Genomic DNA, 22,641 nt, shown 5'->3' with positions numbered 1-22,641 from the left:
CGCTAATTTGCGCCAATCGCTGGAAAGAGGAGCGTGACTTGTGATTTTCACGCGAGATGGAATTTCAGGCGTTGATTTCAATTTCAGCGCCCCTGATCCTCTCGCAAATCCTTCGATCTGGCGATGCTGGGGGTGTGCTCCTGCAATTAGCGGGTCGACTCCTGGATCGTGGATACCGCTGAACGAAACGCCGAGCAGCTACGATCTTGTCGCCCGAGACTCGGAGTTTGGTCTGGTTGGAAAGGGGACCGGGAAGACGGTACGCCGTCGCACATGCAGATGGAGGCCAATAGGACCGACAAAGGATCAGATCTGGGGGGAAGCGATCACGGCGTCGATGTTGTGCGTGGGTGGACGGTACCAAATCCGAGGCCCTGGTCCTCCTGATGCGACTGGCGCCATGGACTCGGAGAAGGAGACTCGTACTTCTCGAGGCCAAGGTTGACGAACGGTGTACTTTGGACATTTCCCCGTACATCGAGCTGAATAATCTTGTATGGTTCGTATGATCTTCGCATCGCGCTTCCTACCCTATTCATGCGGCACCGCGATACGCACGAGGGTAGTAGTACTCGATGTAGTAGCATATTCCTAGAGTATGTATGGATAGAGACTAAGACTCCCGCTATATCACTACGATTACATGGGCGTCCGGTAGTTGCATATGCCGAGGACTGGAGTCTTTCTTACTACAGGATATTCTATATACAAATCACAGGTTCCCTGAGTCATGCTAGTCGGCTTGTCCGCTCATGATTGAAGCACCAAAATCATCGTTCATCCTCACCGGAGTGGCCAGTAGAAATGTAAAGCGAACGGAAGAATGCAGGAACCTCCAGTGCGCCGGTCCAATGATCTCCCTCAAAGGATCTCAGTGGCCCTCTAGAGATCGACCCATGAAGCCCTAACTCCATCGTTCGACCCTCCGACTTCCCCGGCACTAGGTGCGTATAGTATACCTGCTGTAAGTACCTACTTCATGGACGCCGTACGGGAAACGAAACCTGACGTTCTGCCCATCAGACCACTCGTTCGGGTACATTGGAGCAAAATGGACAGCATCAAGCAGTCCGCGGATAATCTCCCAGAGTTAGCAACCAAGAAATTCAGTCATCAAACCGAGACTGAACTAAATCGCTGGCCAAATACCACACCGTTAGAGTCCGGCCGAGAAGGCGGTGTTGTGTGCCGCAGCGACGCGCAGAACTAAACCTGCAGGTCGCAGCCGCGCACCTTCTTTGTGTGTCTCTGTGTGTGTGTGCATACAGAATACGGGAGTATCTGAATTTCTGGATCCTTACCGCAGAATAACCAGGCGTATCAACGTGTCCAGGCCCAAAATGCGTGAAACATTGGGCTGGATGGGGCGGCGGCTTCAGTTGCGGTGCGGACCGTGTCGAGTGGGGGAGGCTGAAGAGAGATCCCGATGGCCGTACTGTCATCACGACTACCATTGAGAACAGAAGTGTTGAGATTCCATATACCAGTGTCTACCTGCGCCAGTATCCCTCTGGTCTCTGGGGCTGGGACGTTTGGGCGCGCCGGAGAGATTGTACTCGACGGGGCTAGTGTTGAACAGGTTGACACCTCATATTGGGCCATTTGGGTCTGATTTTCTTTTTGCGGTTACTGGATACCAGCGAATCACCGACGGCGTGAAATGCGGAGACTGTCGCTCACTTGCCAATGGGCGGGCTGCTAGTGATCAGAGTTGCGAGAAAAAACTGGAGCTGCAAACCAGAATTTACCGCAACATCGCCCGCAGTGGATTGGACAACTGGCAACTGAGGGGGAATGCCGATTACAAAGGGGGAACCCCGACCAGTGTCTAGCCCAAGTGCGCCCAGCCATGTCGCGATTGGTGGAGGATGCTGCCAAGGGCTATCGTGCTCGATGTTGGCAATTTGGCGATTAGCGGTGGTGACAAAGCGCAGACCGAGGAATACCGACTAGTAATAGCTGTGGGCCCGTATAGTAATGGATCTAGCGAGAGCCCTGGTTCCAACGGTGAGTGCATCCATGGTTCCGGCGTGAGCTTAAGCTGCCCTGCGAATTCGTTCGTGATTTGACTTGGAGATGCGCGGACTGAAAATGAATTTGAAATGCAAGACGTGAATTGCAGATATCTCACATGAATTGCAAAGTACAGAACTAACCACGTCAGCGGCGAGGGGGGCACAGCGACTACCGCGGAATGACGGCATCGAATGCCGGAGGAGGTCTATGTTTCTGGTTCTCTTTGTCCAAGTCGCCTGCTAGTGTCGACTCCACATGGGCGACAAGCCACGGGGAAATCATTGCCACTCACAGGGACAGACAAAGCGAAGAGCAACAGAAGGCCTCCCTGGTCCGCGGGACTGGGTTTGCGAGCCAGGGCGATGCCGGGTAACGTGGCTGCAGTCCCATGGCCCGCGATCGCGAGGAATGTTCGGGTCGCACGGTCAGCGATCGGAGTAATACGCCCTGCAGAAGGGATCACGGAATAAGTAGGGAATCATCATGATGGACATGGGGAAGAGGCGAGCTTCGATGTAGTGTCTATCCTCAGTCTGTATAGAGGCTAGCAGATCCACGGAGTAGTATATAGAAGGGATCGAAAGAATGACATCGGATTAGCTAGGATCGACGAGTCCAACGTCCCAAGACCAGCAGGTCGGGATGCGTTTCTTTGCGCCTGGGAAATCTGGATGAAATTATAATTTGACGTATAACTGAAGGAACTAGTCAGTTACTCACTAGATACTCAAATACCCGATACTTCGTCCTCAATACTGACGTCGCCCCCCCTCTTCACGGCCAACGCTATTTGGGCGCTGGCACCGCACCAAGGAGCCCTAGAGACGCCTGCTAGCCCCGAAGTGGTCAAGTCTGAGGGAGCTTGCCTGAGACCGCAGATCGCAGCACGGCGGATGATGTACCCAATCGACAGCCCCGAAATCCGAGGAATGGAGGACGGCGAGGGTGAGGCGATTGGGGGCGTTGAGCGAAGAGTTGAAAAGTGAAGGACAATCTGATCCGCATGCCGCACATCCTTGGCCCGGCTTCTCCGACTTCCCCTTCCCTTTTCCTTTCTTCCTCAAAGCGCGATCCGTGGGGATTCGTAATACAATACCGGCCATACACACGCCATACACCCTCGTCTTTGCTCGCAAGTACCCAGGTACCTCGACCAGCCCGCCCGCCCGCATACAAGGCCCCCGTACTCCTACACGGCTTCCCAAGTCACTTCCCCCTCTTCCTTTCTTCCCTTCCCATCCCATCCCCAACCCTCAACTCTTCCCTCTCACCCCCCCGACACCTGGAGTCTTTGACCTCGTCGAGTCCGTGTGTACCAGACATCCTCCCCGACTGCCCGCCCATTGACCCGCCTGCCATCGTCTTCCAGCAAGGGTGGATTCCCGATCGAGGGAATCACCGGGGGACATATCCTTGAAACAAAGCGATCGAAGAAAAAAGGACAGAGACGCGAATTGGGGCAACCGCTCGTCTAGTGGAGGACGTTGTATCCATGTACGTCGGCGCGCCCGACCGACCCAGCCACCTGCGAATCACACCGTTCCAGGGCCCAAAGGAAATCCAAGTTGCTAATGGCGCTGCGATCGATAGAATTTCCTCCCAAAACACGTCCCCCCTCGAGTACCATCCGCCATGGCGGCCAGACCACCCATCATGCCGCCTCACAACGAGACGGAGTCGTCGACTAGCCGCATTACGCGCGAGGGCAAACAGATCACCTACAAATTGAGTGTGATGCAACAACCGGAGCGTGCTCGTGCCTGTGGTGCCGGCGCAAAATGTAAGCCCTTCTTTCTCCCAGCTCAATCGCCCTGGCGTTGGGCCACATTCCATGTTGCTGACTGAGAATAGCATCGGCCGACCGTCGCCCCGTCGACCCTCCACCCGTGGTCGAACTGCGAATCTTCCAATCGGAGCCGGGCAACGAAGCCCAGAAGACCGACATCACCTTTGCCTACAATGCGAACTTCTTCCTCTACGCAACTCTGGATGCGGCACGTCCCATTGCTCACGGGCGGGTGGCTGGACCGCCCTCGTGTCCCGTATTAACAGGTGTTCCGGTCGCTGGTGTGGCCTATCTCGACCGTCCTTCGCAAGCTGGCTATTTCATCTTCCCGGACCTATCGGTGCGCCATGAGGGTCGATACCGCCTGAACTTTCACCTGTACGAAGAGATCAAGGATGCCAAGGACGCCGACAAGGATTCGCCTATATCCATGCCCAACCAATTAGCTCGCCCGACCACAACTAAGCCAGGAATACCCCAAGCGTTCCTTCACTTCCGCCTTGAAGTCAAGTCGGTGCCATTCACTGTCTACAGCGCCAAGAAGTTCCCTGGGTTGGCGACTAGTACTTCGCTAAGCCGCGTCATTGCGGAGCAAGGATGCCGCGTGCGTATTCGTCGGGATGTTCGAATGAGACGCCGGGGCGACAAGCGTGAGGAGGAATACGACTTTGACGAGGAACGAGCGGCCGTATATGCACGATCCGATCGGTACTCAACCCCCGATCGCTACGTCGCAGCTACCGTGGAGCGTCCTCGATCGAACAGCAACACCAGCGCCATGGAGTCACCATATGGATTTGGACCAGAGATTCAACGGCGACCATCAGGCCCGGACTACGGCTTCCAGTGTCCGCAGCCGTACCAGCGGCCAATGCCGCCTGCACCCATGGCCCCTTCTTCGACCCCTTCCTATCAGTCACATCTCTCCTTCGGCTCCACGCCCACCCATTACCCTGCTCCCCATATGCCTCCCACGCCACCGCCTGTTGCACCACCTGGGATGTACTCACCTCACACCACCTACGCAAATATACGGCACCCATCCACTGCGTCAGAATACGAAGCCTCGCCGGCTGGTTACCCCATGGCGCCCCAGATGCCCGAACGGGCTGGGTACCCTAAGAGTACTATGACTTACCGCGTGGAAGTACCCAAGCAACCGCCCTACATGATGGCGGACCCGAGCCCGTATCAGCCCATGCCACAAGGTGTGATGCCTCGGGGCCAGACGCCAACGATGGGTCATCTTCTGCCTATGAAGGCCCCTCCGAGCGAGTACATGAATGTTCAGCCGTCAATCGAGACTGTCATGCCCAGCCCAGGAGGATACGACTCTGTTTCCGGCAAGCGAATGCTCTACCATACTGGTCCTACAGCAACCAAGCGCTCCCACGAGGATTCATTTGGCCTCGACGATCGTTCCATGCAGAATGGCATGCGGCCAGACAACGATGGATACTCGAGTGCTTATCGTGATTTCTCTGCCGAGAGCCGTGCGGCTCTAATGGCCGAACTCGGCGTTGAAATGGCCTACAAGCGAGCTAACGGCAGGATGGTCATGAAGGCTCCTCCATCCGTCCAATCATAAGACTGATGCGGCCAAGAGTTGATCTCTGTCAAGCGATATGTCAAACATAATCTTCAGAACCTTTTTTGGCCGCTCGGTCAGACGGGGTTCAACGAGGCATCCCCATCCCGCGCGTCCAGCTGCCTTGCATTATTTTGTACAGGAATTCCTTCACTGTCCTTACTTGCCTGCGTGCTTACATAGCTCGATGCATCGTGTCTTGCCACTTCTACTCCCAGGATCCCTCTTTCTTTTATATTGTCATGTTCCCGTTCAATCACTCATTGGGACTTGCATTGTTTCTTTTCATTACACTCTCTTCGTGCCGAGGCCAGGTGTTCTGTGACACCGACTGCTCGTCCAGACCCGAACCCAACCCCAGAAACCACCTATACGTTGCATCTTGAGTCTTTGACAGACCTCCCCACTTAATGGGACTGGAAGGGCGAAGCGCCCGGTACTCCTAGCCCGGTCATCTCTTTTTCTTGTTTTTGGGCTGTTTCTTCACGGACGATCAAAAGGATGGCTGAATTGGTTTTATCGTCTTGCCGTTTTTCCCAGTCAGCGGTACGGCTGTTTCCGCAATCTCGCACCAGCATTACTTCACCTTGGCCAAAAAAGGATGGCCTGTTTTCTATTTCTTTGCTTGGATCTTACGAAAGTGCATTAGAGACTTTGGCTTCATCTATGGATGTTGTCTTTTGGTTACCCTCTTGCTGGACTGGAGATGGTTTCTCCTTGGCGCGATCACACCCTCCCGAAGGCTGGTTGCTTAATTCCTTTTTCCCTCACCCTTTCTGTCTGGCGTTGCGGCATCTGTTTGATACCTAGCATTGTTCGAATCGATATCCATTCACAACTTTCCGTTCTAGTGCTGGTTTGTATGCTGCGTATGAAGTGTCATCCTTCAGATGGCTCCAATTCCACCGCAGCGAGGTTGTAATGCTCTGCAAGTGCTGAGCTAAGTTATATTCCTAGGTAGTGCTAAGTCGCACTCCACTCTTAATGCCTGAAGGCGTGAGCTAATCAGTAACTATATCCCCATGAAGTCACTACTAGTTTCGCCCTGAGTCTTTGGTAATGGGGTAGAATCTCTTGCACGGCTAGGTAGTCGTTCTGATGCTAGTTCTCGAAGTACAACATCTCTCAATACCCAGCACTTCCTGCTACAGTTGTCACAGTCCCGCCTCTGCATCCCTCAACCCGGATAATCTCGACTTAACACTGACAGTAATCCGCCTCTTTCTGACAAGCGCCCTTGGCCGGACTCAAATTGCATTGGGCAGCATACTCCTGCGCGCACGCTTCCGCGCTACCTCCAGGACAACCCGCGGCGACCATCTGAGCGCCGCCGAGGAGGAGGGCGGAGATGAGGGTGATCTGTCCCGGCGACATCCTGATCAGCAAGACAAGGCTCTTTCTCGACTTGGTGCCTGGCAGGCTGGAGCCATTGGATAGATCACTCACAAGTCTGAACTGCATATTGGCGAGTAAATGCTGGCAGCAGGGCACTCCGAGAGTATTGTAGGGTTGTGCGTTGGAAGATGCGGTGGCGAGGTAAATAGGGAGCAGACAGAGCCCATGAAATGTCGCGGGCTACTTATAACCATTTATTGCCAGCGACATCGGATCTCTGTGTCTGGGTCTCTGACTTGCATGTTTCGAATGGAGCGTCTCGGCGGTAACGGGGTCCAATCATTGTACTGGGAGGTGGAGGTTGGTTCCATCTGATTAAATCTCTCATCTGATATCGGAGCCTTGTGGGAGTCGTCGAGTTCCCGGATGGAGGAGGCGTTGTGGCGATCAGGGCTGTGGATGGATCAGGACGCACCAGCTGTGAACGCCCAGACGGTTCTGTGTCTGTCGAGTGCCCAAGGAGTTCCTTTGTGGCCAGTACATCAGGCAGAGGTGCTCAACACGCTTTCTCAGTAGCTCCTCACCGTGTAGGTACCATGTAGATACATAATGAAAGGTGCCGTTGGATGCATTTTTATTATCTTTGAGGAATCAATAATCGAAATAGGGTACCAAACACGAGAGGATCAACGTACTGCTCACAAAACCCCCCAAAATCTCCTTAGAGCCTGTAGTGAAGCTGGTAAGAACTGCAGAGGGAATCCGAAATGTGATTCAGACTAGCTCCGGCCTTGGGAATCCAGAGTCAGTGTTGATGCACAACCATATTAGGCTTGGGTTTTGATCATGACAATTCGACAGGCTGTAATATAGATTGTCGCGGTGCCATTCCGTGCACTGAAAATTTCAACTCGCTGGATGCTACCATGTTGGGGACTTGGGCGGGCAGATCATGACCCACATATTGTCGAGAGGAGGATTGCTTCGGACGATTTCTTGCTCATATAGCTGGACACACGGTTACTGTGTGTATTAGCTAATTACCTTGTATTCCATGACATACACTATGAAATGAGCCCAACGAGCGGAGCCTATTCTTAGAGCCATGACGCTGCGTATAATGGCAGTAAATGACCCCGGAGATCTGCATTGCGAGGAACACGAACACGAAGACATCATTGATTGATGTCTAAAGGCCCGCGGTCGTTGCTATCAATAATCATTTTACAAAGATAAAAAGAAAAGGACAACCCCTGGAGGGGAAAAAAGATATGCATCATCCGTGAATCGAACACGGGCCTCGTCGATGGCAACGACGAATTCTACCACTAGACCAATGATGCTATTGGATGGAAAGACCTTCCATATTTGACATTGTGAAGAAGCGCGGTCGATACCCATCCCGCTGTCCTATAAATATCTCCAATGCCACGAATATTTGTGGCTCATAGCGCGCCGAACCTTGTTTTTCTAGTCAAGAAAGGTGCTTTCCAGTAAAATCTCGCTCGTGCTCAACTGACGTCGATGATTGGCACTCTGTAAATAGTCACTGCCCCAAGAGATCGGCGATCCTGGAAAAACCTTGATTGCGATACGAGAACCGACCAGGATAGCGGATAGTCCTAGCTTCACAGAGCCATCACTAACTATCATGGCACTCTGATGTACTCCATACAGGATGAGCTTGGCCACGGGAGGGCTCGAAGTTATTGATAATTGAAGGCATGCGTGCACCCTGGTCGACCCCGGAGATTATATCTCATGCATATAGGATCCTGCCAGCCCCAGAGATTCAAAGCCTCATTTCCGACGACCAATTGGATGCCTGTTCCCACGATCAAAACGAGTAAAATTCTGCCCTCGGCCTGTTAGGCCCCCAAGACGGGACGTCAGGATCCACTAGTCGAGGCTTAGCCTCTGAAGTGCCGTTTCGCAGATCGATTCAAGCGCGTTTGGCCGGCTGCAAATCCTTTTTCTGGGCGTTGGTGAGGACCCTGAAGTATGTGGTTCTAGATTGGTGCCTGTCTAACGAAACCAACATGTCTGAGCGCTATGCAGCCGCCGTGGTGATCCGCTATCATATACTAGTACACTACTATGTATGCACTATACTACTTCCAACACGACCAACACCCACCCATCCCTGATGAAGGGATTGTGATTGGGCCCTAACTTAATGAGCCTCGAAACTTCTACTATGTATAGTAATTGTCACATCATAGCTTCTTCGGGAAGTAAAGGATTTGGACCCTGAGTCTTGCCTCTGCCGCCGCCCCTTTGGCCCCGGTTGAGTTGGGGCGGTCCCTGAAGCACAACACGTCACAGAGCCGTGTCCCAGGCACATTGCCCTATTTGCTCTTGTAGGCTCATTTAGTATCTGCAGCTAGTGAAGAGAGCAGGGGTGCCTTTGGGGGATTGGCGTATAAGTGTCGACGCCGCCGCCGTCCCCGGAAAAGACTGACTCGCACGCCATCCCCCACGAGTACAGCACCATCAGGATGCTTCCCTCCTTACTTATGATAGCCGCTGGCGCGGCTCTCGTGGACGCTAATATCCTGCCCACCCCGCCACCAGCAGTGGTGACCGCCGCCAGTACCCCAAACACCCACCACACGCTGCAAGTGGCGGTTTCGGCCCCCAGCGCCGCGGTCGATGTGCCTCCCGACTTCTTCAGCTTCGGTTTTGAGACGGCCTTCCTGACCCATTTCCACAATAAATTCTCCGAGAACGTGGTGGGCTCGATTGCGAATCGCACGAGCAAGCCGTTGATTATTCGAGTGGGTGGAACGTCGGGAGATCTGGTGAGCTTCAATGAGAGCCAGAAGGAACCTGCGCGCTGCTTCAGCGGCCATGGGTGCCGACACGCCAGCGACATGGCTTTTACTCTGGGGCCCAGCTACTTTGAGGGCTTCAAGGCCTTCCCAAACGCCCATATGACCTTCCAGGCTCCGATTTACCCGAAGCTGGAGATGAAGGATTGGCTCAATCGCTCGATGGAATATACACGACGTGCGTCCAAGGCCCTCGGACAATCCAGGATTGCCGGGATTGCCCTGGGCAACGAGCCTGATTATTACACCTATGGGCCGGAGGAGTACATCGACCGCGCTGTTAAGCTCGAGAGTCGCATTGTCAAAGAATTGGGACTCACGGGCGAGGCCCGGCGCATCTTTGAACTGGGTGATATCCCCAACTCGGTCATCGCGAAACGGGACGAAGACGAGATGGAGGAGCGAGGGTTCAACTTTGGAGTGTAAGTGCTTCGGAGTTTCGCATTCTCACCCAGGCGGCTGACCAGAAGTGTTCTAGCTCGAACATTCTAGGAAGTGAGCTCGATAAGAACGGCATGGGCAAGTTCGCTGCCCAGCACTACTACCAGATCGAGCAGAAGCACCTCCCAGCAACACGAGAGACCATGCAAAGTAAATCATCACCGCCACGCACCTCCCTCCTCTCTCGTCTCGTCACTAACATCCCCGTCTCGTAGATCATCTGATGAATCACAAGGCCATCACCGCCCGATTCCCCAGGATCGACAGGAGTATCGAATACGTCCAGACACACGCCAAAGACATCGCCTATGTCATCTCGGAGACCGGGTCAGCCATCGGGTCCCTGCCGCTCAACATCTCCGGAAGTTTCGGAGCCGCGCTCTGGGCCGTCGACTTCCACCTCTATGCCATGACCCGCGGTGTCAAACGAGTCTCCAACACCATGCGCCCCGAGGCCACCCACGGCTTCTGGGTCCCCGACGACACGGGAGCGCCGATGACGCTTGGCCCGGCGGTGCACGGCATCTTCCCCGCGGCCGCATTCATCACCGACTTCATCGGCAAGGACTCGCTGGGCAAGGCGGCCGTCATCGACGTGCCGGGCAACCCGGACTTCTTCAGCGCATACGGCATGTATGAGCGGCAGTCCGGGGCTCTCAAGCGGGCGGCGCTCGTGAACCTGAACTTTTGGGATGAGTCTGTCAAGGGGCACCGGGGGAATGCCACTGTCACGCTGCACGTCGGCGACACGATCAAGTCTGCGACTGTGCGCAGGATGCGTGCGGACAACGGCGCGACGGCCCTCGGCTATGACCTCGGTGGCCACAAGAACAATGTGACGTGGGCTGGCGAGCAGTGGACCTACAAGCTTGACCGCGGCGTGGGGCACTCGCCTCATCCCGTGAAGAAGGAGACGGTGTCGGTGAACAAGGCCGGGGACGTGGTGGTGACTGTACCGGATAGCGAGGCGGTGATGGTGACCTTTGCCTAGACTGTGTGGCGGGATTGTCTTCCATATGTACATTTATTACGATGTCAATTGAATTAATAAGTGTCTCCGCGACGTCTTATTCTCCATGACAGCGTCTACAAATAGCAGTGGCGTTGGCATGGGAGCTGACTCCTACACCGAGTAGGTACTGGCATCAGCCATCATCGTACAAGCTGGGAAGGGCTAGACGCGTACCAGGCACATAGCAAGTCCGCTGAACGTTTCTATCAATGTGGGAAAACTGGAAACGGTGTTAGGAATTGATCATGAAGGAACATCAGAGTGCAATCAATGCGTGCGGAGAGAAGAGTGGAGGATTCTCCAGATTGCTTTCTACCGTAGGTGTGAGGTCGCCGAGTGAGGCTGTAGAGGGAAAGTTGAGTGTGTTGTTCTACAGAATCTATGACACCCATTCTATGGGCAGTCTCTATTGAGAAAACGTTGAAGATTCATGTCTCGCACTTTGAGGGAACGACCCCGTTGCCGGAGGCCATTGCTAGGCCATTTGAGAACGATTTCCCATCCTCGGTCGACTTGCAGCAGAGCCATCAGACTCTCCGAATCTCCGTATTGTTGAAAGCGAATACCGAAGACGTCTACACGAGAAATTCATTTGATAGACCTAATGGCCATGACGGACCTAATGGCCCTTTTTTTATTTCCTTTTTGATTGATGGAGTTGCCTCCGGAAATGGCTATGGTACATGCGCTTTGAAAAGGGACTGGCGATCGATAGCCGCCCTGGGAGATGGTGCGCGAATGCCCTCGAGGGGTTGTGCTGCACATTGCAACCCTCCATGCATCCGCCACCTTGCTTCAAGTGGCTGCACGAAAGGTGAGATACCCGCCCAAACTAGGTATATCAGGAAAGACGCTGGAAGGGGGTATGCTTGTCATCGAGAAAAAAAAAGAAAAAAAAGAGACCCCCAAGGCATGAACGAGAAGTGAACACCCATAATTGCCGATTGCAGAAAGTTATCGTATTGCCATCCCAGAATGCCCAGGCCATGATTCATTTCCATTGCGCCGAAGTAACGAAAAAAAAAGATTCAAGCATAAATCATTCGTCCCGTTCATATGATTGGATACCCCCAAAATGCGAAGAAGCCATAGCAGGTGTTGCTAGAGACTCAAGAAAAAGCATGTTTCGATTTAGCCTTGGGAGGGGACTCCGGTCGAGTGAGAGGGGGCCCGGCCTCCGCGTCCACGGCCACCGTATCCACGATTGTAGCCGCGTCCACGACCATAACCACGGCCGCGACCGCGACCACGGTGGCTGCCGCGGTAACCGTCGACGCTACCTTGGCCAAAGGTTTCAATATTCCGCTTCTCCTCTTCGCCACGCCACTCACGACCGCCGACACGCTGAGTGGAGCTCTCTTCGCGGTCACGGGCTTCGCTCGAAATGTTATCGAAGAAGGATGTGGTACGGTTGTAGAGGTAAGGAGCGGAAGCCGCTGCGTGGACGTTTGTGGCGCTGTCACCAGCCAGCTCGGCCTCGCCGTTGGCAACATGGGAGTCGGCCTCAGCAGCAGGAGAGCCGGTGGCAATGGCCTCCTTGACGAGATCTTGCTTGTTGAACTTCGCATTCGCCGTCTCGAAGTCATAATCCGACTCGGGAACTTCGAACTTCTTGTGCTGAGAGCGAGCACCCCCGCGCCCACCGCGGGAATGTTGGTGGCCGCCCCGGGGACCCCGGGCACCATCGTATGGTCGCATGTCATTCATCTTCCGTGTGACAGTTTCAATGGATGGTTCATTCTGACCAGACTTCTTTTGGGCGCCGGGCTGCGGCAGCTTGGCCATAGCCGCGGCGACGGCGGCAGTAGCAGCGGCGGTAGCGTCTGTGAGAGAGGCGGCTCCCTGGGGAGCCGCAGTGGGGGCACTGGAAATGGGAACAACCGGCTTCGGGGCCGCAATTGGGATTGCTGGGACCACGCGACCACTCTTGGCACCAGGCCCCTGCACTGCTTCAGAGACTGGTGGCTTCGACTCCACCGACGGAGCAGGTGCATGCTGGGCTGCCGGAGTCACATCCCGACTAGCGGGCTTGCTAGGTACTTTGTCCCCGACGGGAAGCTCGGAGGTCTGTTTGGGAGCAGGCGCTACTCCGGGAGGTCCTGGGCGCTGATGAGGAGGTGGTTGCTGACCGGGAGGTCCAGGGGGCACGTGAGGAGGGAATTGGCCTGGTCCCTGAGGGAAACCATGGCTAGGAGGAGGGAACCATCCTGGAGGAGCACCGTAGGGCATGTTGGGGAAACCAGGGCCACCGGGACCACCGGGGCCTGGAGGGAAAGGAGGAGGGCCAAATCGTTGACCATATGGTTGGTACATGCCTCCCTGGAATGGTGGCTGTGGAGGATAACCCAGAGGCGTCTGCTGAGCACTCTGCGGCTGCTGAGGGGGAGCTTGGGGAGGAAGGCCAGGGGCAGATTCTAGACCAGGGCCCGGTCGCGAGACATTCTGTTTTTGACGCTGGTCAGCAAGCGGTCAAACGTGATGAAAAAACAATGCAAGCATATGAAATGAGGGATTTGATCAATCAGAAGGAAGGCAACGGAAATCTCTACACGATTTTTGCGCATTCAGAACAGGTCTGTGAGTTTACATCCGAAAATATTTCATCATGTGATCAATTGACCGACCGCGGCGGTCCAGTGAGGTGTGCAGTGGCAGAAGGGAAAGCAGAGACCGGATGTTCACTTACTCCTAGAATGGCAGGATCGTCGGGAACCCGAGGGGGTTCAGGCTGTGGGTTCTCCTTTTCGTTGTCCGCGATGCTTATATCCTTCACATCACTGCCTCGGAAGACAATGTATTCATAGACGCTGGTTGAAGGAGCGACTTCATCGGCAGGGTTTCCCCGTCGCCCCTCTGTGCCCCATGAGAGGACATTCTCAAGAGCTATTGTGGAGGCCTCAGGGTTGATTTCATGAAGTGTGCCAACATAGCTAGGGGCAATTAGCAAGGAATAGAGAGTCAGAATAGTGGGTGAACTCACCGGATATCGCTCTTGGAAATCAGGTTGAAACGCTGACTGCCAGGTGTTAACTCCAGCCGAGCCGCACAAACCCTGCTTCCAACCAGGCGGTGCAGACGACTGACCCTATCAAATGGTTCATATCCATCTTGGCGGGCTGCGCAGAAGCGCACAAGGTGACAAACGCAGGAAAACAGGAAGATAGGAAAAGAAAAAGGGACGTGGAGAAAGGGGGAGTGGGTAGGTTGAGAAAAGAAGAGAAGGACGAGGAAGCAAAATCTGTTGGTTTTGGTCAAAGCGGGCTACGGCGGACTGCACGAGCTTAGTTAGCAGTTCTTAGTTCTTTTTATCTGTGCGGGCGGTGGGTCGGTAGCCTGTGAGCAATCCAACCCTGGGCTGCCTTCCCCTCTGTACATACAACATTACTTTCGTCGGAGAAGCGGGACCGACAGGGCAACCATGACGACCTCCTCTAGCCGAGATCATTTCTTTCAGACTTCGTAAGAAGCCCAATTGTGTCTCGACCAGTGGCCAGAACTGATCCTCGGCAGTGCGGCGCTCGACGAGCAGCAACGGAAAGACGCCAAGTCCCAGAATGCCAATGGAAACCCTATCAGGCTGCAGAGCAAGATCCTTGCAGTACATCTGGATCCGCGCAATCAGGGTTCCATATACATTGCACAGAGCAGTGGAGTAGTGAGAAGGATTGTTCTCGAAGTAAGTGATATTGATGGATATTATTGACTCGTTGGAGAAAAGTCCCAGACTAACCACTTCCGTAGACTGGTGAGACGACTGCACTGTACAAAGGTCCCACTGCGCCTTTGACCAGCCTTTGCCTAAGCCCGGATGGCAAGCTGCTCTTTGCTGGGTGCTGGGACAAGACCGTGTGGAGCTGGGATGCAGCCTCGGGGCAGGCTCAGCAGAAGTATGAAGGGCACTCTGATTTCGTCAAATCAGTAGTTAGTGCTAGGCTTCAGGGTGAAGACTTGCTCATCACCGGAGGTGCCGATGCCCAAGTCCTAGTCTTCAATATCACGACGGGCGAGCGGAAGGAAACCTTTAAGGGCCATGTTCGAGGCATTCAAGACCTCGCAATTGATCCCGAGCTGGAAGAAACACAGGCTGTTGTTTTTAGTGCTGGAAGTGACCGGGAAATTCGACAGTTCAAGATCTCTGGCGGCGGTGATTCTGCAGAGCCTCTCCTTCCGCATGACACCAGTGTATACAAGCTCTTCTTTGACCAGGATGGCGACCTGTGGACTGCATCCGCGGATAAAACCGCCAAGTGCCTGATACGAGCAGATTCTTGGAAGGCCAATCTCAGCCTGGAACACCCTGATTTTGTACGAGACATTGTTGTCTACGAGGCCGGTGGCTGGGTTATCACCGCATGCCGTGACGAGGAGGTCCGAGTATGGAATCGATCTGTGAGTTTACATTACTCCAGCCATATAACAGTGGATGGTTACTGATATCTCTCTTTCAGACTGGAGAACTTCATCACACATTTTCCGGTCACTTCGAGGAGGTGACAGGCCTGGTACTGGTTGGATCGACTGTTGTCAGTGTCGCCATTGACGGTACTATTCGCCAATGGTCTCTGCGTCCCGAGGAGCTACAAAAGGCCATAGACTTGGCGAAGAAGGGTCCGGTTGAAGACGAAAAACCCAGCACCGAAACAATACTAACAGAGGAGGAGGAGCGGGAGCTGGCGGAGCTGATGGGAGACGACTAGAGAGATGACATGATACCCGACCCTGCGTGGGTTGTACATATAGTGTTGGATTCTTCCCATGAATATATTACGGCTCTAGAAAGGCCTATACTTCCAGTCCACGTATCAACGACCCCCCGAACTAGGAAACTGCGGATCCATGGTGCGCGACACGTGACGTGCCTGATGCATCGATGACGCACAGGGACGATCTCCCGTGCGCCGACGCCCTCGCTCTCGCCGCGCAACCCCCACTTCCGTGTGCGCCCCTCTACCCATTCCCTGCCTCCTGACTCGTCTTGCTGTTGGCGCTTGTGCTGGGAGTTGCACATTGCGGGATCTCGCCCGGGATATTCCCTTGTCAGAGTTCAATAGTATCTCCGATTCAAACCGAGAGACACTTTCCTCTTCCCCGCAGCCTCTCCGCCACCCTCTCGGGACAACGTCCAGGATGCAGTCGCAGCATCACGAGATGGCTGGCGACGGGCTGAAATTGACGAACCGTCTTCAACAGAGCAGATCGCCCTATGTAAGATCCAGATGCCTACGCTTCCAGCTGCGGACGCTAACATCTAGTAGGTAAGGGCGCACATGAACAACCCTGTGGCATGGCAGCTCTGGGATGCGGAATCGATCGACCTCGCAAAAAAGTACAATCGACTAATATTCCTCAGTATTGGATATTCTGCATGTCATTGTGCGTCCTGTCCCCGCTGCTTTTCCCTGGTAATTTGCTAACGATGTCCAGGGTGCCATGTCATGGAAAAGGAATCCTTCATGTCGTCCGAAGTGGCTGCGATCCTCAACGAGTCCTTCATCCCAATCAAGGTTGACCGGGAGGAACGGCCGGATGTCGACGATATATACATGAACTATGTCCAAGCCACCACGGGTTCGGGCGGTTGGCCGCTGAACGTTTTTCTCACCCCGAATCTAGAGCCCGTTTTTGGAGGCACATACTGGCCTGGCCCCAACTCCACCACGCTTTTGGGCCCGGAGACCACTGGATTTGTAGAAATTTTGGAGAAACTGAGCGATGTCTGGCAAACGCAGCATCAACGCTGCCTCGAAAGTGCCAAAGACATCACCAAACAGCTGCGAGAATTTGCCGAAGAAGGCACCCACTCACGGCTTGGTGAACGCGAGGCTGATGAAGATTTGGATCTTGAACTCTTGGAAGAGGCATATCAGCATTTCGCATCTCGGTATGACTCCATCAATGGAGGATTTGGCCGAGCGCCTAAATTCCCTACCCCATCCAACCTCAGTTTTCTGCTCCGACTGGGGGCCTACCCCGCGCAAGTAACAGATATTGTGGGACAAGATGAATGCGAGAAAGCTACTGCTATGGCGGTCACCACTTTGGTGAATATGGCTCGTGGTGGTATCCGGGACCACATTGGGCATGGGTTCTCGCGGTATAGTGTTACGACCAATTGGAGCCTGCCTCACTTCGAGAAAATGCTGTATGATCAGGCTCAACTGTTGGATGTCTATGTGGATGCATTTCGATTGACGCATGATCCTGAACTACTGGGGGCGGTCTATGATTTAGCTGCCTACTTGACAACTGCTCCTCTGCAGTCGCCGACCGGCGGGTTCTTTTCGTCGGAAGACGCAGATAGCTTCCCGACCCCCAGTGACACTGAGAAAAGGGAGGGCGCCTTCTACGTTTGGTCTCTCAAGGAGCTGTCTCAGGTTCTTGGTCCACGGGATGCTGGCGTTTGCTCCCGGCATTGGGGTGTGCTTCCCGATGGCAATGTCGCTGCTGAGTACGACCCTCATGATGAGTTCATGAACCAGAATGTGTTGTCAGTCCGAGCTACCCCGAGCAAGCTGGCGAAGGAGTTTGGTCTCAGCGAGGAAGAGGTTGTCAAGATCATCAAGGGCGGGAAGCAAAAGCTGCACGATTATCGGGAAAGGACAAGAGGGCGACCGGACCTGGATGATAAGATAATTGTGGGTTGGAATGGCCTGGCGATCGGTGCACTTGCCAAGTGCAGTGTGTTGTTCCAGGAGATTGAGAGCTCAAAGGCGGTTCAATGTCGCGAGGCTGCCGCCCGCGCGATCAGCTTCATCAAGGACAACCTTTTCGACAAGCGGACCGGGCAGCTGTGGCGCCTCTGGCGTGATGGGAGTCGCGGTGATACCCCGGGCTTTGCCGACGACTATGCGTACCTAGCCGGTGGCCTGTTGGACATGTACGAAGCTACCTTTGACGATAGCTACCTTCAGTTCGCCGAACGCCTTCAAAGTAAGAAGCTTACCCGCCTGTAGCTGCGATCCATTGACTGACCTTGCCCAGAATACCTCAACGAGCACTTCCTTTCCAAAACTGGCTCAACACCGGCTGGCTATTATAACACACCATCGAGCATGACCCCTGGCATGCCGGGCCCGCTCTTCCGGTTGAAGACTGGCACTGAGTCGGCAACCCCATCTGTGAATGGCATCATTGCACGGAATCTTCTGCGACTTGCAGCACTGCTTGAGGACGACGAGTACCGTGCCCTAGCGCAGCAAACATGTAACTCGTTCGCCGTCGAGATCATGCAACACCCGTTCCTTTTCGTGGGCATGTTGGATGTGATCGTGGGGCTGCAAATTGGCACTCGTACCGTCACTGGTGTATTTGCCACCGCTGATATCTCCAACGTACCTGCTGTCCGGGATGACAGCCTCCTCAGTCGAAAGGATGAGCCCGTGTCGGCACATGACCTGCTCGCACAGCGGATCCGGGCTGAAACTGGCAACGGTCCTGGTTCGTCGATAGCCGTGGCTTCACTTGTGGATGTTCGGCCTTCCCATTTGAAGGACTTTGTGGGCAACCAGTCCTTTTGGCTGAAGTCGCGGAACCCGCTGTTCAAAGATGTGAAAGCGGCGGACCCGGCCAAGAACTACCTGCTGGTATGTGAGACTGGGAAATGTCGAACTGTGGATCTGTAGAGACACCCTTATTACCCGTCACGGTTGGGTGGTTTAAAATCTTTGTTCGTTAAAGGGGTACATGATGCATGGGCTTGTGTCCGATCGGGCCGGGCTTGCAGCCCCTGAACGCTTGCATGCTGGACCCGGGACTAATGCCGGGGGTGGTTATATGGAGGGATCGGGGCTGGTGGGATCGTTATTTTTCCCCTTTTGCAACTAGTCATTTTCATTGCGTTGAAAGATGATTCTTTTAGAGAATCTAGACCTGTTTTATATGGATCATTGTGTATTTAGTGCTTCAGCATGTATCAAATTGTGATAAGGACTGGTTCTTGTGTTCAACCACTGTAAGCAATTGTAACCTTGGAAGACGCAAGTCTGCTTACGATCCATGGATGTAGCTCTTCTCGATGTGGCCCCATTATTATTGCCACACCCTGTATACTCTACAGTACATACCTAACTGGGTAAGTAGGAGCAAGTGCGGAGCAACCATGACACATATGTGGTTATGGCTGCGAATCCTGGTCGCTGCCGATATTGCCGGGTGCACAATCTCCATTGCATCCAGACCGAGGCCCAAATCCTGGGCGGGCGCCGGCGGAAGAGGATTGGTGCAGCGTCAGTCCATATAGTCAGTGGACTATCAATGGAGACGATCGTCATGATTCTGCATCGGCCGAACTCTGTTCAAGCGCACGGGATTCCCTGTTTTTCTCCTCATGTCCTCCGATCGCGATTTTCGCGACTCAGGCCGTGCTACATGAGTCGGGCACCCTTAAGTACACAGTCGTACTCGGGGCTCGCAGGAGGCGGCCTTGTCTCAGGGCTGAAACACGCTTCATGAGGACGCGCATCGGACTTAATCAATCCCAGGTGACGGCCGTGTATTGAGTGGCTGCTGAGTGGACTAGACCCGAAGCCAAGTCTGTTAGCGGCATCGTTGGTGTGGTGGAGGAGATTATGAAATCACCACGCAAGGGATGTGATTGGCGCGTCGCCTGCAATTCTGAAACTGTACCTGGGCAAGGAGGTGGGATATCTATTCCACCTCATCCTTCATCTCGGTCGTTGCAGCGGTGATCCGGATCTCCGGCTTGAGGTTGGTGTTTGTCGGTGATGGGATTGCTCCGATTCGAGCCTCTCCCAATGCAAAACTGGAGATCATAACCTCCGGCATTTGTGATCCGAGTGTGTTGCTGGCGATCCCCGTTTGCGCGGCAGTCTAGCGCTGCCCCGAAATGGAGAGGAGTGGCGCTAGTGCAGACATCGTGGGATTGAGGATCCGCCTAGGGATGGAGCAATCCACCACTTCGCGACGAAGTAAAGACGACCGGAGTCGATGCGGATTTCTGGACCGGAGAATAATTTGACATTGCGCTGTGCCATTGCCCAGCCTCCCCGGTCGTGGAGTGGCCAGTGGTGGGCGCTTCAGAGACGCGTTGGAATGTGGAATGTCCCACGCCAGCGAGTGGCGGGCAGGGCCGGTATGTGTCGCATCTTGCGAGGTTGGAGTCGCCGGGAGGGGGGTAGCAATAAGTAGAGGTGTAGGCGCGATGTGCGCAGGAGTCTAGATCCTGCTGTTATGAACAAGTTTCTGTGAGGACGAAGACTCGCGGCCCGTCCTGCTTCATCTCCGCCATAATTAAACCCAACTGCCAATTTCGCTCACGGGCCCACTCCCCTTTCGACTTCCATCTACTTCTACCTGTTCAACCTCCTCACCTCTTTCTTTCTCCTTCACGCCTTTTCCATCCGTCCCGCCTAGTTGCGTTTTTCTCGCAAAACGTCTTCGGGGCTGTCACTCTTTTTTGGCCAGCGTCCAATCCACTCTTTTTACCGTCCACGCAGTCGATCTGCGTCTTGACCTTCAACCCTCCGCCGAGAGAACTTCCTGGAGAAGTCCTGTTTTTTGTGTTGTGCCGTTCTTTGATCTGTGATCGCCATGCGCTCCGCTCTGCTTGTCGCTGCCCTCGCAGCAGGCTGTGCCAACGCCTACGAGAAGCATGTCTATGTGACTGACTGGACCACCGTCACCGTCACCGAGACCGTAACCGCTTCTGCCGTCACTATCACCGTTCCAGCCGCCAAGCAGGTCCAGGTCCCAACCACTACCACCACCTCCTCGACCTTCACACCTCCACCGGCTGTTAACATTGAGTCTTCCTCGTCGGAGCCGCCCAAGACACCGACCGTTGCTCCCGTACCTCCAGTGTCCTCCACCACCTGGGCGCCAGCACCCGCGGAGACTGAAGGCACGACATCTTACTGGTCCACTGCATGGACCTCGAGCTGGGGGGGCGCCTCTACCTCTGAGGTCTCTCCTTCCGCTACCTCGACCTCCACTGCCGCCGGCTCGACTGCTAGTACCGCTTACCAGTCGGCTGTGCTGTTTAACCACAATGTCCACCGCAGCAACCACTCTGCCTCGGATCTGGAATGGTCTGCGTCCCTTGAGTCCAGCGCGTATACCCTGGCCGCTAGCTGCAACTATGGGCACAACACGTAAGTTTTTGGACGCACCATTCCCAAATTCATAAGATCTCCACTAACCAATATTCCCCCTTCCAGCTCCATCGATGGCGGTGGCTACGGACAAAACATCGGCTACGGTGTCACGGCCGATCAGATCGGTGTCATGATCACCAACCTGATGTACAACGACGAAACCAGCAACTTTGACCCTTACTACGGAGAGGCGAACCCTTCGATGACCTACTTCGATAGTTGGGGTCACTTCAGCCAGATAGTGTGGAAGGATACCACCTCCGTGGGTTGCGCCACCGTGACGTGCAAGGGCCTGCAAAATGTCGACACCAGCAAATCCCTCCCCTACACCGTGTGCAATTACCACCCGGTTGGCAACGTCGACGGCGAGTATGCCAGCAACGTTATTTCGCCCGGTAACAACCCCAAGAAGACCTACGTTGCCTCTTAGGGAATCCACTTTCCGAGCCGTTGAGCTGGGGGAGATCGCTCAAGATGGTCCGCGAAGGTCAGCTGAAGGCTCGCTGGCTTACAGAAATGACCGCAGATTTCCTACGACATCCCGGCTCGATGAACTCCCAAGACGCTTTGCATTCGTTTTCTGCATCCTGTGTTATTCCATGTTTTCACCTTCGATTCTTGATCTTCTGCATGTCCGTCTCGATTGGCTCATCTGCCCGGGAGCTCTTCCAGGGGAGCAATCGGCGTCGGAGTACCTCTGCCCGGGGATTACAGTATACAGTCTTTGGTATTCCTCGGGGAGCTCCTGTATGTACGTGGGGACCCGACGCCGTGCTCTGGAAGAGGGACATAGGGGAAGCCCTTTTTACCATTGTGAATAAGCATTTCGACTTGGTGTCTCCTAGCGACCTTGTGCTTCTGTGGATAGAAAAAGCAAATGTCATGGCGTATAGATGGTCACGTGCTGTAGCTTCCCCCCACACCGCGCTATTCTCCAAACAGTTAGCTTCACTCTTCCGCTGCTTACGTGTGCGATTTCCCTTCGTCCGAACGTCATCGTCCACTCCACTTCCTGCTTTGCCGCATGCGATTTGACGACTGGACTCGTGCAGATTCCCAGCTGCTGTGCTCTTGCTCCGCATCCAACGCCGTTGCTGCACGTTTTGTCCCTAGTGGTCTCCTGCTACAACGCAGCTGCTCAATCTCAACGCCATCTGATTCCTCTTCAGATCTAGTCAGTCTGGATGTACATCCTAGACCCTTCTTCCCACTCCGTCATCCACTGCTGTCAAAAACAGTTCGGCACATTTCCCTTCGCCGTGGTGACTGGAATTGTCTTGGCTGAACTCATCTGACAGCACGCGTTCCAGAAAAGCCGCCTCCGTTCCTCCGGCGCTATCGCCGGCTTGTGTGCTAGACAACCGCCTCGGGCAACACCCACTTGCTGCAGTTCGTCCCAATCTACCCGTAAGTCCCTTTCCCCATTTCCCCGTTAGTCTCCGGTGTCTCCTCTTTCCCATCGATCCGAGCTCCACTGGCTCGGCTGTGGGGTATTTCTGTTTTTTGTTTTGGAGCGAGCG

At 54.3% G+C, this 22,641-nt stretch overlaps 7 protein-coding genes across 7 annotated transcripts; 6 read left to right on the top strand and 1 right to left on the bottom strand.

Annotated features, from left to right (window-relative positions):
• Positions 1-2,194: 2,194 nt before the first annotated feature.
• Positions 2,195-3,002, top strand: N7459_007068 (uncharacterized protein; the record flags this gene model as incomplete). Its single annotated transcript, XM_056946236.1, has 2 exons — positions 2,195-2,385; positions 2,729-3,002. The coding sequence occupies 2 exons, from the start codon at positions 2,195-2,197 to the stop codon at positions 3,000-3,002; spliced, it is 465 nt and encodes a 154-aa protein (XP_056798235.1).
• A 646-nt stretch (positions 3,003-3,648) lies between these two features.
• On the top strand, positions 3,649-5,390 carry veA (sexual development activator VeA; the record flags this gene model as incomplete). The annotated part of the gene is made up of 2 exons (XM_056946235.1): positions 3,649-3,796; positions 3,868-5,390. 2 exons carry the CDS (start codon positions 3,649-3,651, stop codon positions 5,388-5,390), a joined length of 1,671 nt encoding a protein of 556 aa, XP_056798234.1.
• A 3,833-nt stretch (positions 5,391-9,223) lies between these two features.
• On the top strand, positions 9,224-10,988 carry N7459_007066 (glycosyl hydrolase family 79 C-terminal domain-containing protein; the record flags this gene model as incomplete). The annotated part of the gene is made up of 3 exons (XM_056946234.1): positions 9,224-9,978; positions 10,035-10,147; positions 10,213-10,988. 3 exons carry the CDS (start codon positions 9,224-9,226, stop codon positions 10,986-10,988), a joined length of 1,644 nt encoding a protein of 547 aa, XP_056798233.1.
• A 1,152-nt stretch (positions 10,989-12,140) lies between these two features.
• On the bottom strand, positions 12,141-14,116 carry N7459_007065 (uncharacterized protein; the record flags this gene model as incomplete). The annotated part of the gene is made up of 3 exons (XM_056946233.1): positions 12,141-13,451; positions 13,696-13,939; positions 14,094-14,116. 3 exons carry the CDS (start codon positions 14,114-14,116, stop codon positions 12,141-12,143), a joined length of 1,578 nt encoding a protein of 525 aa, XP_056798232.1.
• A 311-nt stretch (positions 14,117-14,427) lies between these two features.
• On the top strand, positions 14,428-15,706 carry N7459_007064 (WD40 repeat domain-containing protein; the record flags this gene model as incomplete). The annotated part of the gene is made up of 4 exons (XM_056946232.1): positions 14,428-14,468; positions 14,520-14,685; positions 14,751-15,398; positions 15,458-15,706. The coding sequence occupies 4 exons, from the start codon at positions 14,428-14,430 to the stop codon at positions 15,704-15,706; spliced, it is 1,104 nt and encodes a 367-aa protein (XP_056798231.1).
• A 430-nt stretch (positions 15,707-16,136) lies between these two features.
• N7459_007063 (thioredoxin domain-containing protein) lies at positions 16,137-18,631 on the top strand (the record flags this gene model as incomplete). Its single annotated transcript, XM_056946231.1, has 4 exons — positions 16,137-16,214; positions 16,265-16,382; positions 16,434-17,939; positions 17,991-18,631. 4 exons carry the CDS (start codon positions 16,137-16,139, stop codon positions 18,629-18,631), a joined length of 2,343 nt encoding a protein of 780 aa, XP_056798230.1.
• A 1,927-nt stretch (positions 18,632-20,558) lies between these two features.
• Positions 20,559-21,551, top strand: N7459_007062 (CAP domain-containing protein; the record flags this gene model as incomplete). The annotated part of the gene is made up of 2 exons (XM_056946230.1): positions 20,559-21,118; positions 21,185-21,551. The coding sequence occupies 2 exons, from the start codon at positions 20,559-20,561 to the stop codon at positions 21,549-21,551; spliced, it is 927 nt and encodes a 308-aa protein (XP_056798229.1).
• Positions 21,552-22,641: the final 1,090 nt, after the last annotated feature.

This window comes from Penicillium hispanicum (genome assembly GCF_028827665.1).
Source record: "Penicillium hispanicum strain IBT 35686 chromosome Unknown utg000006l_segment0_segment0, whole genome shotgun sequence".
In the NCBI taxonomy this organism is placed as follows: domain Eukaryota; kingdom Fungi; phylum Ascomycota; class Eurotiomycetes; order Eurotiales; family Aspergillaceae; genus Penicillium; species Penicillium hispanicum.
Note: the sequence above shows the minus strand (reverse complement) of the source record. Positions and strands in the feature narration are given on the sequence as shown.